Source organism: Mauremys mutica, chromosome 18 (assembly GCF_020497125.1).
Source record: "Mauremys mutica isolate MM-2020 ecotype Southern chromosome 18, ASM2049712v1, whole genome shotgun sequence".
Lineage (NCBI taxonomy): Eukaryota > Metazoa > Chordata > Testudines > Geoemydidae > Mauremys > Mauremys mutica.
In genome coordinates, this window is record NC_059089.1 from 22221239 (window position 1) to 22242051 (window position 20813).

General features: G+C 44.1%; 1 protein-coding gene across 3 annotated transcripts in view; it reads left to right on the top strand.

The window, feature by feature from the left end:
- Window positions 1–19529, top strand: part of OLFM1 (olfactomedin 1) — a 50886-nt gene extending 31357 nt beyond the window's left edge. For all 3 annotated transcript variants that reach the window (XM_044992849.1, XM_044992848.1, XM_044992850.1), the window contains exons 5-6: window positions 11438–11544; window positions 18080–19529. In XM_044992849.1, the coding sequence (XP_044848784.1) occupies window positions 11438–11544; window positions 18080–18754 (782 nt within the window). In that variant the 3' untranslated portion in view covers window positions 18755–19529. The remainder of the gene's footprint in view (window positions 1–11437; window positions 11545–18079) is intronic.
- Window positions 19530–20813: the final 1284 nt, after the last annotated feature.

A 20813-nucleotide genomic window follows, 5' to 3' on the forward strand; every position in this document is an offset into this window, starting at 1 on the left:
CGGTAGCACATTTGAAATTATACTCTCATGCGACTTCAGTAAAGATCAGCTGCCTTCTCATCACTGTATATTTTTGGCAAGGTACCATTTTATTTTTCTACTGTCTATGCTATTGGGATTGTTTCTGTTTGTTTTTAGACCTTTCCACCTTTGTTAGGAAGCTTCCTCCCTTTAGAAATTGATTGCTGTTATTATTTTAGCTTGTTATCTGTTACCTTGTAACCCACCTGTCAGCTAAAAGCCCACAGAGGAAAATGAATTCATTTAGAACATTATATATGCACAGACAAATTTCTATGGGAGCTGTGGGTAAAATTTGCAAAAGTGTTTAAGTGACTCAAGTCATTAACACACAGTCTCTAGAGTACATGTCTAATTAAAAGTCAAAGGGACTTAGGCTCTTCCGTGCCTAACTCATTTTGAAAATGAAGCTTGGGCTCGTAAGTTACGTACGCGCTTTTGAAAATGCCACCATCTCTCTCTGTTGGGGAAGGGAAAAGCCCATGTCCGAAGGAAACGTAACGAGATTGGCCAGGTCCTCAGACATCAGCTGAGTCTAAAGGAATGAAGCTAGATTGGTTTACACCAACTGAGGATCAGGCCTCTGATTTAAAAATAAAAGAACTTGGAAAAGCTTCTTTCTCCCCCTCCCCCTGCTGAAGAGATGCATGCAAGGCATGCCGCTGCTGCTCCTTGTTATTTACCGGGTACAATATTGCAGTGGTTTTTGGATTGTAAAGAAAAATTCTCCACCTCTGTGCTATAATGGTGAAATTCACAGCACAAAGATCTGTGCCCCATTTAAGACCTCAAAGTGTGGCTTCAGTGGCAAATCAGTGGTGCACAGACCTCGTCCTGGGCCCTCTGAGTTTCACTCTAAATGTTTGAAAGAAAGATGGAACCTGGTTATTATTATTATTTATTATTATTATGGTAGTAGCTACAGGCTTCAGATAGGATTGGGCCCAGTCCCTGCCCCCAAGAATTTACCATCTGGACAGGCAAGAGAAGGGTAGAGCATGAGGAAGGAAGTATCATTATCTCCATTTTATAGATGGGGAACGGAGAGACAGAAAGATAAAGTGTTTTGTCCAAAGTTACCTAGTAAGTCTGTGGCAGAGCCTGGAATTAAACACACGTCTCCAGAGGCCCAGTCGAGTGCCTTAGTCACAAGAGACTTCTGTTGTGAGGAAGCAGCTGTCTTTACTTCTTCCCTTTTGACGGAAGAGACGGGGTTTCACATGAGGTAACAAATGGAGAGCAGTGATCTATTTTCTGTCCCACCGTAGAGAGCGTCTCTTCAAATCTATCACTTTTGGTTGTCTCTTGTGTTCCCATCCTGTCTCTTGAGAAATAAGAGACTCTTTCTGTTTTCCACTGCCAGCTCTCTGCTGACCTTTAGTCACTTTAGCTGTAGGAACCGAAGAGAGGGCATAGTAGGAAAAACTAACATTCTAGAGCAGAAAGAAAAACATCACAGCTGTACCTGAAAGCGGAGCAGTATTGTGCTGTCAATGTTTTAACCAAGGGCTTCTGTAAAGATGCACCCAGAACATGTGATAAATACCACATGGACCAAAGGTGTGTGTGATTTCAAGGAGAAGAATGGAGCAACTGGAGAATCTAATTTGAGCTAAGAGCAACAAAGAGTCCTGTGGCACTTTATAGACTAACAGATGTATTGGAGCATGAGCTTTTGTGGGTGAATATCCACTTCGTCACCCGCGAAAGCTCATGCTCCAATACGTCTGCTAGTCTATAAGGTGCCACAGGACTCTTTGTTGCTTTTTACAGATCCAGACTAACACGGCTCCCCCTCTGATAATTTGAGCTAAGCAAATAATTTGCAGTGAATAATTATTTAAACAACACAGCCCTCTTTGCAAAAATTCTTTAGATCCAGTCGTTACCCTAATGTGTGTGTTTGTTCAAGTTTCATTAGCTAAATAACTTACCTAATTTTTGTTTCTTTTGTAGCTTGACCACAAATGCTCAACTGAGGAAATCAGTTGCTTAGTTGGGATTGGTCAGGGGTGTCACATCAGATTGTTCCTCTTCTTTGACAGCATGACCAGGTGTAATCCTGTATGCAAGCACTTCTTAGCAGGAATGCTTGCGTGCATGAATGTAAAATTCAGTTTGCATGAAAACTCACCCATGTAATTTTAAAATTAATTCTTTTATTAGGACCAACATTTTCATACCTTGATGCTCAATGCTAGTCTCCTAAATCCCTATTTGGGAACCTAAATGCACATGGACTTAGCATCACAAATACTGAGCATATACAAATCCCATTGGAGTCGATGGTACTTATAGGAACTCAGCATCTTTGATTGTCAGGCTGCTTGTATTTAGGTGCCTGATAGGTTTTAGAAACCTGATTTTAAATACTCAAGGTCGGCTTCCTCAACTGGTGTGAACCAGCAGTGTCACTGACTTGTGTGGAGCTCTGCTGTTATACACCAGCTGAGGATCTGGGCCCCAAGTTTGCAAATGCCGTTTTAGCCAGTTGCTTGGGAAAAAAAAGGACACGGGGAAGAGAGGAAAGGGGGCATTGAACATGGCCGAGGTGAGTGCATATTTGCAGACTGCTGTATTCACAGCTCTCCTCCCGGAGGACGTCTGCAGCACTTGGCAGACAAATGTGAAGTGCATTTGCGGGAAGCATTTGCACCTTTTTCCTGAGCACCGCCCTGGGCGCACTGAGACTGCAACAGCATGTGTGAACTGCTCCTTTGAAGGAGGAAGTGGGAGAGAGCCAGGGCTGAAAATGGCTCCAGGGATATGATGCAACAGGACCCAGAGAGAAGGGGCCAGCTCATTTCAGTGGAGCTGTGGTGACTGCCACCAACTGAGGGTGTGGCCCAAGTTGACTCCATCAGATGCAGGGAGCCCATGTTGACCTTCCCTTGAGTTTGGTGGCAGAACTTTAACAAGTGGCTCCAGATCCGTCCCAGTATATCACTGATCTCGGGTTCTCTGAGGGGGAGAATCTGGGTCTTTTGAAAATAAGCCTCTTCGCATGCTGCTAATTCTGCTTCCGATCTCACCATGATCACCTGTTTAGAACCAGACTGTGAGCCACTCACTCAAATTGAGTAGCACCCGGCTCCGTATGTAACCCCACCCCACTGATACCACTGGAACTGTTTACCGAGTAAGGTACTACTCAGCATGAGTAAGGGCACAGCAGCCTGGCCCTCAGTGGAGTTTATTAGTACTCAGCTCCTGGGGTAACAAGAATTCCTCTGTGCACAGCCCCAGTCTCTGTCCAAGTGTTGGAGTCGCATTCTCCACTAGGTTATGTCGGTTTTACGCCATTATGACGCCGTTGATTTCAATTGTGATAGGCTGCTGCAAAAGTGAAGCCGCTCAGCAGTGGAGTGGGCCCTTTGATTTCAAGCCCTGAACATGCAGGACTTCTAGTATGTTTCAGAGCTGGGTTCAGTCAAACCCATTGTATTCCCGCCGGAACGCGGCTGAGTAGGAATGTGTTTTGAAAGCTAAAGGAATGGTTGTCAGAGATGCTGGCAGCTGTAGTTCACTTCATTTCAGCACCTCTGAAAATCAGGCTATTGCAACACCAGCAGGTATTTTGCTGCTGGGGAACTAGTGCTGTAAAATGAGCACTAAGGTGGGTGTTAAGAATGGCTGGTCCTTCCCACAATCTACGCCAATTATCCCCCCACTGGCTCAGCTCCACGTTGGGTAATTGCATTCTCCCTACATGTGCTCAGATCCTCTGGTGCTGAAAATCTTTGTCGTCCCAAAGCTAACACTCTGGCCTGGCACTCGTCGCTATCTAGCCCAAACTGTTGTCGAGTGGTGTTGTGTGTTGTTTAACATGTTCCATCTCAGAGGTGGTTGCGCTGCAGCGATGGATGAAATAATTCTTCTACATAGGTTATAAAGGTTTTGGGATCTGCAACAGGGTAAAACGGTTGAGAAAGGGTTTAAGGGCTCCCTGCCAGTCACGAGACTCAGCAGGGAATTTAAGGGCTCTTTTAGGGGGAGATGAGACAGGCAAGGGGAAAAGATTCTCTCTTGGTCTGGGGAACTGATTTATTTTGGTGTTGTCTCCTGAGTTTTGTGCTTGAACGATAAATGGGCTCAGAGGCAAGCACCTGAAACCGACTTAGGCGTGGCTCTGATTCCTTCCTGGGCTGATGAGATAGCCCAGTCATTTACAGAACACTTTGGGATAAAAAATCCCATGTAGACCAGCCCAGCTGGGCAAATCATGCAGGCAACCTTCTGCAACTAGGTATTGGTATATTTTAAGTAGGTTTGCGTTGGCCATCCTCACCCTCTTTGTGTTTTGCTTTCTGTCGCCATTCATGCATCTGAGTGTTACTGGCTCAGATATTTGCAGGAAGTGAATTCTACAGCAAGCATTTGTGGGAATAGATTTTGCAATTTGTGCTTGCAAGTATTTGCCCTGGAAATGCTTCTATGCTTGCCCTGTCATGTAGTTTAAGGGGTAAACTGCAGCTAACCAACATGGATTAAATTCCTAAGGTTCCTTGCTACTTCAGAGTATATAAAATGTGAACTGAATAGAATTAATTGATTAAAATCATAGCAAAAAAATCAAGGAAATTTTGATCTGCTCACCAATATTCCACCGGCATAAAATGAACCCAAATTTGCTAACTAAGTTAGTTGTTAGTTATTTGCTCAGCTCTATAACTGGAAAAAAAATTTGTATTGGAGACGTGCAAAGGAACCTCAGTGAAGGATCAGGGCTCTGTCGTGCTAGCCATTGTACAGACAATAACAAAGAAAACAGTCTCTGTCCAAGCCATGTTCACAGTCTAGAGGGTATTTACAGTATTACTAACTTAAAAAGCTACCGAATACCTGGCCCACATGGGCCTGGCCAGCTTGAAGGTGCTGGACTCGTGACCGAGACATCTCACAGCGCCTGAGGGCCCCTTCCCAGTTCCTTGGTATTTTTCCTCCCGTAACCCCCATTGCTTTGAGCTCCACGCTGCTGCAGAACGATTTGGTTTAGACAAAGTCCCCCTCCCCCTTTGCTTTTTTATTTCACCTAAGCTTTACTGAAGAATCAATACTGAGAACATTGCCTGACCCTGGGGGGGGGGGTGTGTGTGTGTGAGCGTATCTACCCAAAGGCAGGTTCCGTTTGTTGTTCTGTTCACATTTTGTAAAGATCGCTCTTTCTATGGCATGGTGAAGGTTTCCATGCAGGCGCCAAAGAGAAGTCTTGCAGAAGCAGCGAGAATATCACCCAGAATTGCTCCTTGCATTAGAGGGCAAGTGGGAGAGAGCAGCTGCTCGCTGCAGGTTTGGAATTCTCTCCCTTTCAAGCTTCCCCTTGATTCTTGAAGCGCTCCCTGTCCAAGGATTAAGAAGAATGTGCGCACCCTAATATGAAATGGGGCTCGGCACAGAGTAGGGAGCTGATCCCTAAAACAAAACAACAGCATCAGAACTCCGCCCCACAATCGTACAGTTTTGGGACTGGAGGAGTGTGTTCTCCCCTCCCCTCACTACACATGCATTCATCCATCCCAGCTGCATTTTGATTAGCAGTCAGATTAGAGGTCTCCCAGCCAGAAGACAAAGGCAAGATCAGTGCTGAGCTTTCTAGTTGCTAAAGTCCATTTCCACCTTCAGAACTGTCCTTGCAAAGGAAGAGAGTGGATCCCAACGCCCCCAGTGTTACAATAGGGGTGTGTGAAATCACACTGGGCTAGATGCGTCCCCAGTGAGTGCAAATGGAGGTGCATTGCTGGATTAACAAATTCAGGGTGAAAGTCTGACGGCCTTGGGATGGATTTGGTAGTGGGGACGAAGACAAAGTGGGCTTCTCCCTATGCTTCCACGCAGGCGCTGCAGCCTGCGAATCCGCTCCCTGGCTCAAAAGGGGCATAACCCTTCCCCCGCTGCCACCTCCGTGCCCTGAGCTGCCTGCTAGCATCTGGGTGAGTTCATATTATTCCTTTAAAAGCAGATGTAAAGAGCTCACAGTTCGGAGCGCTTGTAACCCACACACCTCCGGGGTGTGGTGCTCTGTCCCATTTAGTGGCACCAAGACCACTTAGAAATTAATGAGTCTGCCACAGCCTTAGCTAAGGGCTGTGAGGCTTTTAGCTTGTGTGGTAGAGGCTCATACACTAAGCTCCAGAGATCCCAGGTTCAATCCTGCCTGCTGGCGACCGGGGTCTGTCGGCATTAGATGCTCACTCAGGCCACGCCAGCAGATTGCCTGTGGTGATTGCTCCACCCCCACCAGTAGAGCCCTGTCACTGTCCTGCTGCAGGATACAAATAATTTCCCTTGACTTCCATGGGATTCCTTCTGTCCGAGGGGGGAGGAATCTATCCCCAGCAATGAAGCAAGGCCCGAACTTGGCCTGTCGTGCTGGCGACTCACAATAACTGTTAAGTCCAAAATCAAGCAAGACCTTTGCCATGAATCTAAAGATCCTATGGCTTTAAAATGGCTGCTCGGACACCACTCCTCACGCACTGGCTGTGTAAAAAGAGGTGTTTTAACCCCTATTACAAGACTAGTGAAGACATGACAGCCGTAGCTGGAACCCATGTTAGATGGCTGAGGTATCCCCTCGCCTCCCTCGAGGGTGATTTAGTAAAGGCAGGGTCAAAAGAAGGGATCATGTGGAACCCCAGTGAACTGAGCCTTGAAAATCTCAGCCTCAAACTATATTTGCTGAGCCAGCCTGGTGTTTGGCATGAGTCTGACTGCCACTCTCTAGCCCTGTGCAGTCGGGCTGAACAGGACCCCAAATAAATCTGACACGATGCTTGGGGAAATGTAGGGCTGGAAGGGACCTCAAGATGTCACCTAGTCCATCCCCCGCAGGCTGAGGCTGGACTAAGTATGCTTAGACCCTGCCTGACAGATGTTTGTCTCACCTGTCCTTAAGAAACCTGCCATTCCATAGCAGTTGTGCAGTCGTGTTTGTTTTTTTCAAGCCCCTCCTTTTCCCCCCCCGCATCCGGGAATAATTTGTGGAGACAACATAAAGCAAACCCAAGTCATCTTATGCTAGTCTGACCACCCAGGGGCTTGAAATACCCTCCAAATGTCTGAACTTGCATAACTGAAGCACGAAAAGAGTCATAGGAAAAACAAGCAGAAACACTGAGCTATTTGGGGGTTATTCGGGTTTACCCAGATATGGGGATATTCAGTATGAAAAACATGAGTGTGAGTATAAAGAAGCATAAAGATCGTGACTGAGCCCGGCACGTATTATTATTAATTATTTCTATTGTGGTAGCACGCAGGAGCCCTGGGTAGGACTCCGTTGCGCTAGGTGCTGTATGAACACAGAACAAAGGGGTGGCCTACATATCCCTGCTATTCGTATTTTCTGAGCCCAGAAGGGCTGAGTTTGCTACGTAGGCAAATACTCAGCACCTAAGAGTTTGAAAGGGTTGCTCTTTGTTGCTAAGAGTGAGCCCTTGGGTGTGATTAAGGAGCATAATTTAGGAGTTCCAGAAAGAAGGCCCATTCAATGAGGAGTTGAGAATTAAAAGGCTCTATGACAGGCAGTGTTGTTAAATCAGGGGCTGCAGAGTCAGGAATTTTGGATTTTAGTCCCAGCTCCACCGCTGACTCATTGCGCGGTATCTCCTTGAACAAATCAGATAATTTCTTTGTGCCTCAACTTCCCAAGATGTAAAATGGGACGACAATCAAGAACCTTAAATAGGGTGACCAGATGTCCCGATTTTATAGGGACAGTCCCGATATTTGGGGCTTTTTCTTATATAGGCTCCTATTCCCCCACACCGCCTGTCCCGATTTTTCACACTTGCTGTCTGGTCACCCTAACCTTCAATCACCAGGGCCTTTTGAGGCATAACTCATTAATGTATGCAAAGCAGTTTGAGATCCGAGGCAGTATATGTGCAAATTATGTATAATAGAGGGGCTATACAAGGATCCTATCCTGTGAGATGCTGAGCTGGATTCACATTGAGGGGTCTCCATGCCTAGCAGAAAGAATTCAGCACCTCGTAGAGTTTTTCACAACACAGTTCCTCACAGCTTATATCCAGCAATCACTAAGCCCATGGTATAAAAAAGACCATTGTGTAATGTCTGTAGTTGCTTCTTGGCTGGAATGAACAAATGCCACTAAAAGTTCCCAATGCAATGCAAGGATTGTAGCTGCCCATCCAGAACAATAACACCTAATGACTGATGTTGTCTTACCTTAGATGGAACTCAGGTGGCTAAATCGATAATGCATCTGACTTTTAATCTGAGGATCCAGGGTACAAGTCTTGTTCAAGTGATAGGTTCTTAATCTACATGCTAAATTTATGAATAGGATTGTGTGATGGGGTTACCTGTGATAGCAAGGCCTGGACTCAAAGACCCAGGAACTTCCTTCCAGTCCTACGTTTCTAAATCCTGGCAGTGTAGCTCCAGCTTTTTAGATTTTGCCCCCTGGCACCTGAGGCTCATGACAGATTTAAACCGTGAAAGAGACTTCTAGCCTGGAATACGATCAGCCCCAGTGCCCCACTGGGAAACTGTTATAAATGTGTCTCCAGCTAAATGCATAGTGAGCTGTAGCCTTACTACTTGCAAACAACACCAGTTTATGGGTATCAGTGTAAAAAAAAAATCAATGGGCTTGATACAAGTATTTTTTCCAGGAAAATAGAGGGATAGTGAATCAATTGACAGCAATATAGAGGTATGAGAATGGCAGGGCACATTTGGAAGGTCAGTAGACAAAGGCTGGTCCTGTGCAGGAAAATTTGCAAGCAATTACCCATGTATTCTTTTAACTCTTCGTCTTCTTTCACCAATACCTCATCCTCATCCGTGGCTGAGAGGGATTTAGGCTGAATTCAGTCCATGTCAAGAAGTGTTCATTGTTCAACCTACATTTTGGGCTGCATGGTATTGTTATCGGTGGGGGTCAGGGACACACACTAGGATGGTGGTATTTTTTTATCGTCTAAGGCTTTGTCTTCATTGATACAATGAGGGGTTTTCTTGTTTGTTTTGACAGCAAGCTAAGAAACACCAATAGCTATGTCCCCGTAAAATTTTAACGTGGGACAAGGCACTTGTAGTGTTTACTGCCAGGTAGCTAGGCGAGGTCAGTGCTACATCACCCACCCAGGGGCGACTTATCCTAGTTTACCTTGTAACAGGAAAGTGCATTGCCTCCAGTGTCTTTTTACCATGGGATAGCTGACATGGCTTCCAGGCACCTTTTGCCTTCCTGATTCTAGGTGGTGTTGGGGTCTCTGGAGTAACTTAGACAGCCCTAGAGGCCTAAGTTACCACAGCCTCGCTGGGCTGGCCGATGGGCTACAGGGCGGCCCAGAATTTCCACAGAGCTGCATGATGTGTCTGTGTCCCCGTCCCTCCCACCTTCAGCCACACCCTCATGCCAGGGCTTGGGACGGGGGCCTCAGAAGCATGCTTTACGGCCCTCTTTCACAGCGTCTCTCAGCCATATACAGGGCTTTTAGGAAAAATTTAGGGGCCTTTTTCACTGCTCTGGTGCTTTTGCCCAGTGTAAAGGGGCTGGAGCAGAGGTAACTATCTCACCCACTACTGAATAGCTAAGAAGCCGTCCAGTTGGCTAATTAGAACAGACCAAGTGGAAACTCAAAGTATAGATATCCCAGAAATCTTAGGCATGTACTTAATAACAGCTTAAAATCAAGGGCCTGATTTGAACTGCTGTAAACCAGCACAGCTTCATTTACTTCAGCGGAGCTACAGCCAGCTTACACCTGAGAGATCTGGCCCCTGATTTCCAGTTTTGTCTAAAGAAACCGTGTTCGCTGCAGTTCAGTTCAAGCATCAAAATCCACTGACAATAGCATACACTCCACTTTACTACTGAGACCTTCTCCTTGAGTGAAGTGTCACAGGTTTAAATATAAAGATAAAGATAAGAGCCAGCGAACACCTTCCCAAGTTTAGTTTGCATTGTTATCCATATTCTTCTACCCTTATGTCAGCTTATAAAGGACATGGTTCTATAAGAGCTACTTTGCAGAACCAGTGCGAGGGTTTTAGACGACTGCTTCTGTAGCAACAGTACGTTCAGTTTCTTCTGCTGCATCTTACGTTGACTTTCCCCTTGTCATTCTTTAGTGCATATATGTGAGCGTTTCAACAGCCTGGGATGGCAGTGTTACTGAAACTTTGGGGTATTATTGTAAATATGAAATCACCATATGGCTATAGTTTAGACACTAAGAATGAAGCATGGAAGACATTTATTTGTGTGAATCCTGAGAAAGATACAAGATTATATTTTACTATGTGGAACCATGGAAGAGAGAGATTGATACAGACAATTGAAGGAGCAAGGAGAATGGATGAGTGGTTAAGACATCAGAGCCAGTATTTTAAAGGTATTTAGTCACAGATACATGCCTACACCCTTTTGAAAAGGCACCTAACTCCCCTTGAATTCGGTGGGTTTGAAGTTAATGGGAGTTAGGAGCCTAAGTGCTTTGGAAAATCCTGAGGCATCTAAATACCTTTTAAAAATCTGGCCCTTAGACTTTAGTTCCAATGCGCATGTGTCCGTGTAGGTTCAAATCCCAGTTCTAGTAAGCTCACTAGCTTGGGCAGTGGTTATATCACTAGACTAGTGATCAGGAGATCTGGCCACAATTCCTGGCTCTGCCACAGACTCACTGTGTGACCGTGGGCAGATCACTACGACCAGATTTTCAGAGATGCCGACCATCCAAAACTCCAGGTAAAGCCAGCGGCAGGGGTGCAGTGCTTCTAAAACTCATGTCCTTAATCGTGTTGTGTTTCAATTCCCCATCTGTACAAATGTGGTAGCAAGAATTCCCTACCTCACAGGCGGTTGTATGTGAGGAAAAGACATTACTATTTGTGATGTGCTTAGATACTATGGTGCTGGGCACCAGAGAGGATGACAGATAGGTACAGGTAGATAGTTTTGCTGGGAAGATAAGTATATTTATATATAATGCGCCACCTTTTTAACCTGTCAGAGGAATGTTTGGAGACTCAGAATGAGCAGCACCAGGTCTGTTACAGCAAAACTGAGCAGTCGCTATTCAGACTAATTTCTCAGCCTGACGCTGGCTAACTCGTCTCCTCATTTGCTATTCTGCGACATTCGCAGCACGTCTGTTTTCAGGAAAGTTCATTTTCTTAGGGGCACTGCGATAGGGACAATTGTTATTAAGCGGAATGAAACAAACAAAAGCATCCGACAGCTGTTCGCAATCTAATTGCCCTTAATTAAACTAGCTCCCTATCAACTGGAGAGAGGCAATGTCACAGCAACGCAGGCGAGTCTTAATGCCAGTGTCACTCCTCAGAGCCGCTAAGTTCTGAATGTCTCAGGTCTGCCACACACGCCGAAGCCTATTCACTCATTTGTTTCATTGCTCACTGACTTTCCGCTCTTTTACAGCTTGTGGGAAGCTGACAGGAATAAGTGACCCAGTCACAATAAAAACCTCTGGATCAAGGTTTGGATCATGGATGACAGATCCTTTAGCTCCAGAAGGTGAAAACAAGGTAAGATTACAAAGTTCCCCTCCCCCCGCCCCACACACAGCATGTCCCATGTTACTCAGAGCTCTTTGCATCAAAGCACTGAGACTCTGAATAGAGGTCCACCATCACATCTCCAGTCCAGTGCCCACTGAAGACAGTGGAAAGACTTAATGCGTCTGAGCTTTATTGACCCTGTCTGCACTGCGTGCATATCCACACAGCACTTATGAAACTCATAAAGTCCTGCTCAGCAGGTGCTGGGCTATGTGTCAAACCTGGATTGGGTTCTCTAAAGGCTCTTCTTTGATGGGCCCAAAGGCAAGGGAGTTGGAGAGACTGACCACAAATCATTGCAACCCACACACATTGTAACACTTCTTGAAGCTCTGCCTCTTGGTTGGTTTTTTGTTTTGGTTATTGTTGGGGGGTTTTTTTGAGAGGGGGAGGTTTACTTATTTATTTTATTCCTGACATTATTTTTTATGTTAATTTTATTGGTCATGGAAAAGTTCCAGACTCACAGCCACCTCGAGTTCTCTCTTTATCCATTGGTAATGATGGGTCAAATTCCCCCCTCCCACCACAGGTGCCTCACTCTGGCATGCAGGCACTGCCCCCGGGGAGGAGAGGATAGTACTATCTCCATGGGTCAGTCCATCCTCAGCCTGTCGACTGAGAATGCCAACCAAGTTTCCTGTTATGGCCAATTACAATTGAGTTCTTAATGGAGAGGACATGAGTGCACTAGGAACTGGACTGAGACCCATCACACTCATTCTAGGCAGGCTACTCACCATCTGTAATTGTTTTTATTAACTTATAAAGCACATTCCTAGGGGGCTCAGTAAAACAGTGGCCTTATTTCCGGCTGGATACCTGAATGCAAATTCCAAGTATGTTACAAGTGCAAAACGTGCTCTAGGAGCTTCTCATTATCAGCTTTGAGTTAAAATCCATTTGCTGTTTATTGGTCTGATGAATACACATTTCTGTTTAGCCAGCTAATGGCAACAGCCCGCTCTCTATAAAATTAATGTTCCCTTAGATTTTTTTTAAAGGCTTCCCTGTCTGAAGCTTCCCTGTTTTCTAAAGCATAATGAACAGGTATGTGTCCTCCACAAAGCAGATGAGAGGGAGAGTCCAATATTAGGCTTGTGGTTCAAGTCTAGATTTATTTTTCATGCTTTGACAAAATTCACACAGGTGTAGATGATGGCTCAAGGTGCAAGTCTGTATAGAATCAGGCCGATAGTTATTAGCCAACAGGAAGGGACCATCAAAGTCCCATTAATTTCTATAACACTGCTGCTCATCTCTCAGATAAAGTCAACTGACCAAGCTACATCTCCCGTCCTCCTCCTTCCTCCACCTTCATTGATGTGTAGAATTAATTTGCTGCATCAAGAGAGGTTTTTGTTTTGCTCTGTTTTGGTCTTTTCAATTCAGACTGTGCAGCTCTGTTCACAAGGAGGTACGAAGCCAATAACTAGCTGAAAATCAATCTAGGTTTCCAATGAGTGATGGAATGGAAAATATCTGAAGGCATTTGCTGAGGACATTGTAGGATGCAAAACAAACAAAGGAAAAAGCTTGGCTAAATGGAAATTCACTATTGTTTAATGCAGCCTTAGTCAAAAGACGGGGAGCAGCAGCACCGTTAAGGCCGGGTGGGAGCGCAAATAATTTAATAGCTCGCCCTTTGTTTGGGTTCTCTGGCTGAGACTGGGAGGAAGCCTACCAGAAAGAAGATACCTACTGATGATTCCAAAGTCAATTTCAGTGCAGAGACGCTTCTTAGTTCTGAACATGTGCATTAACCCAAGGGCACTATGCAGAGGGACAGACAGTCTGTCCCTTCCTCTCTCCAACTTAATCTGTTGAGTTTATTAAAAAGAAGAAGGGGTGACTTGATTATAGTGTATAAATATCTTCACAGAGAGCCAATACTGGATACTAAAGGGCTCTTTACTGTAGCAGTGGGAGGCATAACAAGAACCATTGGCTGAAAGCTGAAGCCTGACGAAGTCAAACTGGAAATAAGGCAGAGGTTTTTTAACAGTGAGGGTAATTAACCAAGAGGAGTGGTGGATTCTGCATCTCTTGATGTTTTCAGATCAAGCTGGGATGCCTTTCTGGAAGAGATGCTTTAATGAACAAACAAGTTATTGAGTTCAATCCAGGGGTAACTGGGTGAAATGTACTGGCCTGTGATATATAGGTCAGACTAGAAGACCTAATAATCGCTTCTGGCCTTAAACTCTTATGCATCTGTGAAACTCCCCAGTTCCTTGCCTGCCCATTAGTGGCTTTGCCCAAGAGACTCTGCGTCAACTGCAAGATCCAAAATCCCGATGAAAGGGGTTTTATTTTAGTCCCAGGCATCCCTCTTACAGGCATCAGTGGTACAAACCTTAAGAAATGATGAGAAATGATGTCCAAAAAAACCCCCAGCCTCTGTTGCCATATAATGATAAATTGCAAAGTGAAGCTAAAATGCTTATTTTCAAGGCTGGAACACAGTGATCTGGTGACAAACTTTCATTACAAGTTTATTGCTGTTGTACCTTCTAACTGATGCAGATTTAATCACTTTGTCTGATGGAGGTTGGCGCAGCAGAGTGACAGTATCTCGTTACTCATTATTCTTCTGCTATGTGCTGTTTGGTTCTCAGAGCAGACCTATTGTATTCTGCCGCCAGGCCGGGCCTTGCTTATCCATAAGCTTACAGGGATTTTTAAAGTACATAATCAATGAAGTTGTCTGGCTGGCTTGTTAATTTAAGTGCTTATGGTTAGCTGTTCAGTAACAGGATTGGCTGCACAGGATCCGTCTGATATGACTTCTGACAAGAATTAAACCAAACTTTATGCTCATCATCATTAAAAATGTAATTATGGAGCAGAACCAGAACCCTGTACTCATATCACTTCTCTTTTCACTCTCAATAAGACACAGGATTATTCTGCTTGGGCTAAATTTTGGAGTATTTACTCAGTCCATTGATGTTAGTTTAGCTACTCCAGATTTACACTGGTCCAAGAGGAGAATCCGGCCCATTACATCTTCAAAACAAACTCTAATTGGCTGATTGCATTATAAGGGCCTTCCGTGGTTCCTAATATCTTCAGAAAGCTATTTGTCTATTGTTATTATTAATTATTTGTATTATCTTAGCATCTAGGAGCCCTCTCTTTAATAGCTGTCACACAGTTTCTTTTCTCCGGTAGATGATATTTTTAGGTAGGAAGGGAGCAACAAGGTTTTCTAGGGACTGTAGCTCTAAGTTTAGAAGTACATGTATTATTTACAATAGATTTTATCTGAAACATACACATCTATGAATTTCATGGGTTAAGTGGCAGAGTTTGAAGTCGATGGTGGGTGGTGACCAAAGTGCTGATCACCTCCGAGTTACATCACAACGCACAATACGTTTGGTGGGTGTTCTTCTGTTCAGGTCCCTAAATGAGTCATTTGTTCATGTCATAATATCACTGAACACAACTGAGCATGATTGTGAGTCTCTCTGGAGAAGTCCGGCGACGAAAGGGTAGGCGGCTGTTGAAGGCTGGGATTGATGTGTGCTGGCAGAGCTGTGTGTGGAAGAAGCTAGCTCAAAGCCAGATTGCACTACGCCTGGCTCGAGACAATGCTATCAATCTCTTGTTTTCTGAAGCAAGGAATCTCATCCGATTCAGCCACCCTAAAATGTTAGCATCATAGCAAGGTTTTCTGCTTTTATGGTTTTTAAAATATCCACTGAGCTTGGCATATATTACTTTTTAATGCCAAATAATGAAACAGGAGCAGCAGAGCAATACGATGGCTCAGTTTTGATTTTTATAAAGCATTGCCATTTCCTGGGTAAATTCAGTTTAAGGTAAAATGGTCTTTAACCCCAAAATTGGAACCCCTAATTCAATAAACTCCACCTTTGCAGGGGGAAACTCCACATCCCTTCTCCCAAGATGTCCTGTCTCTACCATCTTGCCGAGGGCTCGGTGTCTTGTTCTATCTGGGATCTTCTGATGCCCATCTCAGGCCTATCAAAGGAGGGGCATGGAACACTGCAGTTGTGTGTACATCCTTCATCCATGTTTGCAGAATGTTTCAAACCTGGGCTGTGTTTGAAGTTCAGTGCAGATGTTTTGCAGAGCTCTAAAGTTAATTTACCATTCTAAGATAAACAACCAAACCCAATGTGTGGATGTTTATATCCATGTGAGAGCAGATGACTTCATAGGACCCTGGCAATGATGGCATGGTGGGGTTCTGAACCGTGGATGTTTTATGAATTTACAGTTACCTCTACTGTATCTTTGGTTACACAAAGCAGTGCAGCTCCTTCTGGAAGTAGCATAATTATCTTTTACATCTTTGATCAAAACAAGGGCAGTGTGAAATTGACAAATACTTCCCAGGACATTTTTTGAGGATAGCTAATCAAAGTAGAGATAGGTTCGAACCAGGGGTTTCTATCCAAACCCTTTCAAAGTTTCAGATGGCGATGGAGATTAGATTAAAATCTCTGGTCTTGATTCCACCCCTTACAGTTCTGATTCCAGGGCAGATCCAGAACCAAAAGGTATCTGTTTTCCAGTTTAGATTGAGTCAAAATCTCATGAGATCAGTCAGTGCTCTTCAGTTTAAGCCTGAACTCCTGGGATGAAATCCTTGCCCTAGAAGTTCTGTTGTTGATTTCACTGGGGCCAGAATCTCAAAGTAAAATCTGAATCCCAAACCCTACTCTAATCCAGATATGGGTTTTAACACTGTCTCCTTGGAAAGTTCTTCAAAAAAGAACTAGATAAATTTGTTGAGGGTAGGTCCATCAATGGTTATTAGCCAGGATGGATAGAGATGGTGTCCCTAGCCTCTGTTTGCCAGACGCTGGGAATGGGTGACAGGGGATGGATCACTTGATACTTACCTGTTCTGTTCATTCCCTCTCGGGCACCTGGCATTGGCCACTGTTGGAAGACAGGATACTGGGCTAGATGGACCTTTGGTCTGACCCAGGATGGCCATTATTATGTTCTTATACACTTATGCACATCTGCGGTTAATATGAATTTTCCCATTGATACTTAAGTGCTCAATCTTCCTGCACAGAACTCGATGGAGGTTTTGCAATGACCATACAGACAAAAGTTGTATTTGTTTAAGACATGCAAATACACCTCCTAAAAGTCATCTCTACTCCTATTTCATATATTCTCTCTCCTGCTCAGACAATTTCTGATCTAGAAAACAGCTGTCTTATTGTTAGGCTGCTGCATACAAAATGTCGTCAGTAGGACAGATTTTTTTTTCTCCTCGCTAACTGTATTGCTTTGTAATTTGCTTCAGTCTTGGTTGCAGATGACTAAAGCATTTTGTAAGGAGTCTAGACAGTGTCCTTAGTGAACTGGCATTTAAGTAATAATCTAAAATATCTCCACCATCAACCAATAATCTAACAATAGTGAGATTTTGATGTCTTTATCTATTGTCTTGTAGCAGCCTCGCTTTGAGCTTTTGATGCAGGAGAGCATGATTTTTAAACGGATAAGGACTTTCCAATGAATTTCCATGACACTGAGCGATTGCATTCATATTCTTGTCTATGCCAAATTAATGGAGTTCCATGCAGCAGATGATATAATTTAATACATGCTGCCTTGATGAGGCCTACAGGAAGCAAAAAAGAGGCATCAACATAATATACTGTTTTTTATCCAGGCAGACTGAGATGTTAATTGCCCTTTCAAAGGACAAAAACAACCACCCGGTACTTCAAGGCAACAGTTTAAACTACAGAGCTGCTGTAAAGATGTTAGCTTCCCCATCTTGGAAAGCTTTTGTGCGCTAGTTAATTCAATCAGTTGTTTTTTAGATTGTGGGCCTATTTTTTTGATCATTGGTAGCATCCTCCAAATACATCATTTTCAAGCAGGTTGCCAATTACAACCTCTCCTCCTAGCAATTTGCTCTGGATTTCTTGTGGCCCTTGGTGTCTGTCCAAGAGAAAACCTACTGTTAATAGCTGCAGGCCTCCATGTCATTCTCTGAATAAGCAGGGTCTTGGAATGTGTGTTCTGGTGATGAGCTAGAGGGCAACACGTCTAGAACCAGTGAGGCCAGAAACAGTCTGTCCATTCTTTGCGGGTATAATGAGACACAGTGGGAAAAGAGTGACTGGCTTTTCTCCTCAAAGTGAGGCTTCCTTAGTTTAGTCTTCAGAATGTTCCCTTTTAACATCTAGTTTAATTTCTAAGGTAACTTATGATCATAGAATCATAGACTATCAGGGTTGGAAGGGACCTCAGGAGGTCATCTAGTCCAACCCCCTGCTCAAAGCAGGACCAATCCCCAATTAAATCCCCAAATGGCCCCCTCAAGGGTTGAACTCACAACCCTGGGTTTAGCAGGCCAATGCTCAAACCACTGAGCTATCCCTCCCCCCCCCATGTATCTTCCAGAAGTGTGTGGGAGGGAATCTCTCTCTCTATTGCTCATTTGTTATGGTGGTTCTCTGCTGCCTTCTAACATGAAGTGTTTCCATTGTTTGCCTAGGTCTGGTACATGGATAGCTACCACAACAACCGCTTTGTACGAGAGTACAAAAGCATGTCGGATTTCATGAATACAGACAATTTCACCTCTCACCGTCTCCCTCACCCCTGGTCTGGCACCGGCCAAGTGGTCTACAATGGCTCGATCTATTTCAACAAATACCAAAGCCACATAATCATCAGGTTTGATTTGAAAACAGAGAGCATCCTCAAGACTCGCAGCCTGGATTATGCTGGCTACAACAACATGTACCACTACGCCTGGGGTGGCCATTCTGACATTGACCTCATGGTGGATGAAAATGGCTTGTGGGCTGTCTATGCTACCAATCAAAACGCGGGGAACATTGTTATTAGCAAGCTGGATCCCAACACCCTGCAGAGCCTGCAGACCTGGAACACCAGCTACCCGAAACGCAGCGCCGGCGAGGCCTTTATCATCTGCGGTACGCTCTACGTCACCAACGGGTACTCGGGAGGAACCAAGGTGCATTATGCTTACCAGACCAACGCCTCCACATACGAGTACATTGATATCCCATTCCAAAACAAATACTCACACATTTCCATGTTAGACTACAACCCGAAGGACCGAGCCCTCTACGCTTGGAACAACGGGCATCAGATACTTTACAACGTCACCCTCTTCCACGTCATCAGGTCTGATGAATTGTAGTCCACTTTTGTCTAGAAACTAATTTAAAAAAAATACTAATATCAAGGAAACACACATTAAAAAACAGCTGCCAAAATAAAGAACAACTTGACAGAGGATTATACAGCATACACCTGACATCAGCATTACCTCTACATTTCTAGAAGTCCAAGCCTGTGTTCTGTAGACTTAAGAATAATCATATACTTGCAGCTGGAACTGCACTTAAAGAAACACTGAAGTTTTTGTTTTGCTTTTGGTTCCAATAGCAAATCTCCAGTACATGCAAAAGAAGTAAGGCAATGACTGTTGGAAATTATCACTGGGGAGTCTCTCTCTCTCTCTCTCTCTCTCTCTCTCATGTGAGTTGCATGGACATTTTCCTACATCACGGTCAGCTATGATGGATGTGTGATTTGTATTTCTAAGTGGAAAAGCTGACCCCCTCCAGGGGGTGTTTGGTTAAGGCTAACACTGGTTAGTTTTACTTGCATTCCATTGCAGCTACTGTCTCTCAACTGTGGTTTTGTCTCTTAGATTAACTGTACTGAGACCCAAAGTAGCTCATGGATCTGTGTCTTAGTAATTATTAAACATGATGGTTTAAGTATGTATTATGAACAAGTTGTTGTACCCATATTGTTTGAACTTATGTATTCAGCAAATATACTGTATCATGTATGTCTGTTATTTACCAGAGGTGGCAAAACTTTGTATGTCTAGTTTATGCAATGAATGTTGTAAACGCAATGATGTAGTTTGGATTAATAAATGATGGTTTCGTTTCTTAAAAAAATGATGATGAATCAGTGTTCACCCCTTATACACAGGTAATCAATTTCATGTTGCTAATTTTAAAAATATTCTCTTACTGTTATAATATCTACACAGCATTATGATTGATGGAAATAGCTTCTGTGGATATTCTGTGGCATCAGATTCCCATATGAAGTCTTAGGAGGATGGACTTGTGAAGGAAATTAATTTTTTTAAAGAGGAAAACTTTGTACTATCCACAGTTATCTAAGGAACAATAAAAATATTAGGAGACTTCCCTGTTTTGTTTATTGTGTACTGGCTCTGAGTATGTAGGGGGTGGAACATTAGTAAATTATAGAGTTACTAATTCTCAATTATATCTCTCTGCAACCATCTTGTGTGGGGGATAACTAAAAGGAAAAAACGGCCTACTGTGTACAACAGCTGGCAGCAGCTTCAGGAATTTCAGAGGATTGTCTGCTTTCCAATGTGCATCATTCCAAGAATCAGGTGGCTGCTGTCTCAGTTGCAGGACTTATGCATATGTTTAGATTATGGTGTATGCATCACTGCCCGTGAGCACTGCCTGATGTGTACCTGCCTTTCACTCAGCCCCTGGGATTTGGGCAGCTGAGTATCTTTTGCTTTAAGGAGTTAAATTCCTCACTTCATTCATATAAACAGTCTCTACTACAAAAGGAAGCACAGCATTGATGCTGTATTGATTCACTGCCAGCAAAGACGGCCTCTTTTGCTCCCAGCAGTGCCAAGTCTTTTCTGTTCTACATCCTGACTAAACCCTTTGGATTTCAGAGCAGCATTTGACACGTGGTCTCTCTCCACCATATTCATCAGCGGTGAAGACACTGAGCCTTGGACTTGAAGACTGAAACTACCATGTTTTCATACCCTGGTAATATTTTGAGAAAATTTTAGAATGATGAAACTGTCCTCCTGCTTGAAAGACACGGAACCCCAATGTTCGGAACGGCTCACCATTGCCTCTGATCATCCTCGACCCGGTGTCAGAGACACTAGGTTCAAGTCAGCGTAAGACTGTCTCGTCTTGCCTTTGCCCATTGTGAAGAGCTCGTGTGGCTGAGGAATGGCATGGCATACCAGCCCTTGCCTTCAAATAATCCCAGGGTGTCCAAGAGCTGAATCTGCTAATGCTCTGTGGGCCCTCACACCTTGTACTGCCAGTTGCACCCCCTAACTACCTGTAAAACCATGATCCTTGGACACTCTGCCTCCCGGACCCACTCCTCCCTGACTACCAAGGACATTTGCACTGTTGATGACCCATCACCATTACCAGATT